This window comes from Anoplophora glabripennis, unplaced genomic scaffold (assembly GCF_000390285.2).
Source record: "Anoplophora glabripennis isolate ALB-LARVAE unplaced genomic scaffold, Agla_2.0 scaffold129, whole genome shotgun sequence".
In the NCBI taxonomy this organism is placed as follows: domain Eukaryota; kingdom Metazoa; phylum Arthropoda; class Insecta; order Coleoptera; family Cerambycidae; genus Anoplophora; species Anoplophora glabripennis.
The window spans coordinates 866,891-870,963 of NW_019416294.1; the positions used below are offsets into that span (position 1 = coordinate 866,891).

A 4,073-nucleotide genomic window follows, 5' to 3' on the forward strand; every position below is an offset into this window, starting at 1 on the left:
TCGAAAAACTTTACTGTAGAACTTTATTGCTAAATTTAACCAATATATTAGTCTAATTCCTCAATATCTGCTACCTATTGACACTGAATAACATGACGTATGCTTCTGTGTGTGCAGGGGGTGCAGGGACATTTCCACATCACGATATTCGGACCATCGTGCGGCACAATTGGCGTAGAATGCAGCGACTAGGCAACATCGGCCGCTGCTCAGCCCGTCAGTTGTTCGTCGTGACGTAGTCGGGCCGCAGACGTTCTAGTAGACAGTCACTATGTCGGGAGCATCGATTTCCTACCCCCACCACGTCCAGGCGTCAGGGTTCGCAGCCGCGGCGACGTCGGAGCGCAGCTCAGCGAGTCAGTCGAGGACCGATCTCCGGTCAACTAAGATGGCCACGTGCTATTCCGCGTACGAGTTGTCCCCTCCCCAGAGGACAGTGCAAGTGCCTGCCGCCGTGCCACAGAAGGACTACTCCAGGCCGCTGCACGTCGACTGCAGCGTGGAGTACGAGCTGCCCAACACGGCCAAACCCCCGCAGGGGGTGCGCAACGAGCCCCTGCTGATGATCCACCCCTGCTACTTCCGCAAGATCGAGAGCCAGCGGCGGAGCCCCTTCATCAACAACCTGCCGCCGGCCAGGCCCGCCGTCGCCGCCGCAGCCAAGCGCAGGATGCCCCGCGGCCAGCAGCTGCCCCAGCAAGTGCCCCAACAGGCCGCCCAGTACCCCGTGCAGTACGCCGCGGCGGCCGCGGCCGCCGCCGTCACCGACAGACAGCTGTGGGAGCCAATGCCACCCCTGGTGCCCATTTCCACGGCGGCCGCCCAGCCCTACTGCAAGCGCGACCAGCAGACCTACAGCTCGTCGTCGGGCAGTGATTCCGGCCACTGGACGGACCCGGACCGGTCGCCGGACCGCCCCGAGGAGAAGCACATCCTCTCCGGCAAGTACCGGCAGTACCTGAGGGCCCACCGGCTGCACCCCTACGTGAGCTCGGCGATCCCGCTGGCGTCAACGTTTCCTCACCAGATCCAGCAGGTGTGCTACAACGTGTGATCGCTGTGATGTGCTCCGGACGCCGCCCCATTCGCCTCATCTGTGGTTTCCTTAACCTTTCTTGTGATAATAGTGTGTAATTATGTGTCTACGACGACGTCGACGACGGCTCCGACGGCGCGCATGTCTCTCGCCGCTCCGGGCGTGGTGGTAGTGATCCCGATAGGTCAGCTATGTCTGTGCGGCTTCTTCGACCTCCCGCTGATGATGCTGGACGACGACGCCTCCAAGTGCTGTGCTGGTGATGGTGTCGATGGACTGACCCGCGCGGCGGGCGCTGGTCGCCCAGGTGTCTGCGACAAGGCTTCGGGCGAGCGCGTAATACCATTCCTAAGCTTTAATTGTAAATTCTAAATCTATCCGTGCATCATACATACATAATATGTTATTATCATTATTAATTAGCCAGGTAAAGATCAGTGGGCTTCTCCAAATTGTAGACGTACGATATTTTGCGGGCCCAGACTCCACCAGTTTTAACTCACCACCGGCCGCACATTTCCACACACTTCCGAAACTTGGATCTGACACCGAAAGTAACGTAAAAAGTATTCAGTTTATTTTTCACTTCAGTTAGTTTCAATTTTATAAAAAAATCGGTTTACTGGACGCAATAATTCGAAATGAAAATTCGAGTGGTTTTTTTTCCAAGTCCCATATTATTCGTGTCACATTCGGGTTCAAATCCAGTCGTTGATGCCAAATGTATTATCGGCTGCATCCAAATTTAATTAACTTTGGCATATTCGCGATCGATATTACCGCATAAGTGCAATTCCTGGTTGTTTTCCGGTGCCGGATAATGGAATAACCGATAAAATCGTAAATATCAACAAATTACTCACTCCAGATAACAACTAATTAGGATGCGAGTCGTTAACTAGATAAAGACGCGGTTTTGGAATCTCGCGTATCAAATTAAAATTTGATTGACATTTGAAAGAACGGCCTGTTAAAAAATCCCGTGTAATTAATTAACGTTGTGCCCGTAGGTCGTTCGGAACCAGTTTCTATCTTCGAATTAACATACGAAGTGTAAAACGTCAGTGGGTTAGTATTATGATAATAGGTGGATGAGGAACGTTTTTTTAAACAAAAACCGGTGGTGGTTAGACCGACACTTCGGCAAAGTAAGCTCTGAAAGTAACATAGCTGTTATCATATAACATAATTATTAACTGTTTGTAAACTTGAAGTATATTTAGTGTTAAGGTCTTATAATTTCCCTCTACCAAAACAGCTGTTGTGTAATTGAACTAGTAAGATGCTTGAAATACATATATCCTACGTCTTTCATTAGATATTAGGCTAGGTATTTGTAATTAATATTTGAATCTACTACGGCAGAATATTTACGGGTCATATAAGATATAGGTATTAGACAATACATCTCATTTCGATTCTGTATCGCGGTATTGATTGATTTTCGTTGTTCGGGGGACTGTCGCAGAGACTTGGACGGTTCAGCCGCGATGCGCCTCGCTGTGCCGTCGGAAAACGTTCATTTCAGTTTAGTTGTCCCATAGAACTGTTTTCGTACTGGAAGAATGTTAATTTATTTTAGTTCTGTTGTAAGGGATAAATTATTCTGTCAACCAAGACGACTGACTGACCGATCTAGTTTGTATATCGAGAGGAAGGTGTAGATATTTTTGTTACCGTTATGTTTTGTATAGTTTCAGTTAGGGAGACATGTTTAGTAGCATTCCAATGATGTTTTAAGTTTAGTTCGAGTGTAACTTGTTCAGTTCTGTGCAAACGGCAAGGTAACTCGGCTTATGCGCATCACGTCACTGTTTCTCGTAATTCTCGCAGAAAAAAAAAGCTTCAGACTGTCCCGTTTTTTCGGAAAATGCCGTGGCGTGATCCGGATAAGCCCAAGTCGTATCGGATCACAAGAATCGCTATCGATCTGGTGTAATGTAAATGTTCTTTGCATTCTGTTGTTGCCATTTATCTCCAAAAGAGTGTCAAATTTAGTACTAGTTAATACGAATCTGTAAAGGAGACACGATTTACTTACCAAATGAGAAAAAAAAAACACCCAGAAAACTTATCGGGCTCAAAAGACGGGACTTCAGGGTAAAATCTCGACAAAGAACTGAATATATTTACTTTTTTAAATCTTTCAAAAATTTATTTTTGTATATGCGAACTCGTGTGAATCGTATCCCAGAACTCAAAGAGCTTTGAGCCCCTAAGTTTTTCGACGGAGAGACATTTTGGAAGCAAAAAAAAATGAAATCTTAATACATTCTGTGGCTACCTACTTCGTACACCAAAGAAAATATCTATCACTGTATATATAAAACTAGAAAAACAGGTCGGTCGGGGCCACTATATCACCCCGGCCGATGTCGAAAAAAATTGTGAATATGTATAAAATATTGCTATATATACTGTACAGCTAGTCATAGTCAAAATACGCTTATAAGATATGAATAAAACGTGTTACTGTTTTTATAGAATGAATAGTAGTTTTATTTCTTTGAACAACCCCCAAAGTGTACATATTCAGATCTAGTGCGTAGTGGTGAAACAAATGAACCAAGTGCTGGTAAAACAAGTGTGCTTTGGATACGTGCGATTCAGTGGAAAAAAATACGGTGAGACCGAGAGTATTCGCCAAAAATTTTAGGCATGAGTAATTTGCATATGTTGTGTAGATAACCGTATATCCATGTGCATACATTTCAATACAATGAGGACGTATTTTGCATAATAATATGCTGTTATATACAGGTAAGTAATAGCTGTGTTTCATTGTGTGTATTTAACTGGAAAGACCGTAAAACCTTGTCTATATTCGCGCCCCGACATTCCACCAGAACAGAAGTGTATGTCTAATCGTGAAAAAAATTGATTTGATGTGTGTGGGCAACGTGACGAGCTCGTTCTGAGGCCCTGTATAAGGGGTGAATTATTTTACATATATTTTAATGGATTAAAGTCACTAGTCGCTAAATTCAACTTTCGAAGGATTTAACTTGAAAACTCTAAAAAAACAGAAAGATTATAA

General features: G+C 45.0%; 1 protein-coding gene across 1 annotated transcript; it reads left to right on the forward strand.

Moving 5' to 3' along the window:
• Positions 1 to 253: 253 nt before the first annotated feature.
• On the forward strand, positions 254 to 3,526 carry LOC108905109. Its single transcript, XM_018707888.1, has one exon. It carries the CDS (start codon positions 272 to 274, stop codon positions 1,052 to 1,054), a length of 783 nt encoding a protein of 260 aa, XP_018563404.1. The 5' UTR covers positions 254 to 271; the 3' UTR covers positions 1,055 to 3,526.
• The last annotated feature ends 547 nt before the right edge of the window (positions 3,527 to 4,073 follow it).

What these genes read in the sequence shown, in the direction of transcription:
- LOC108905109 (XM_018707888.1), top strand. Translation starts at nt 272, where the DNA reads ATGTCGGGAGCATCGATTTCCTACCCCCACCACGTCCAGGCGTCAGGG.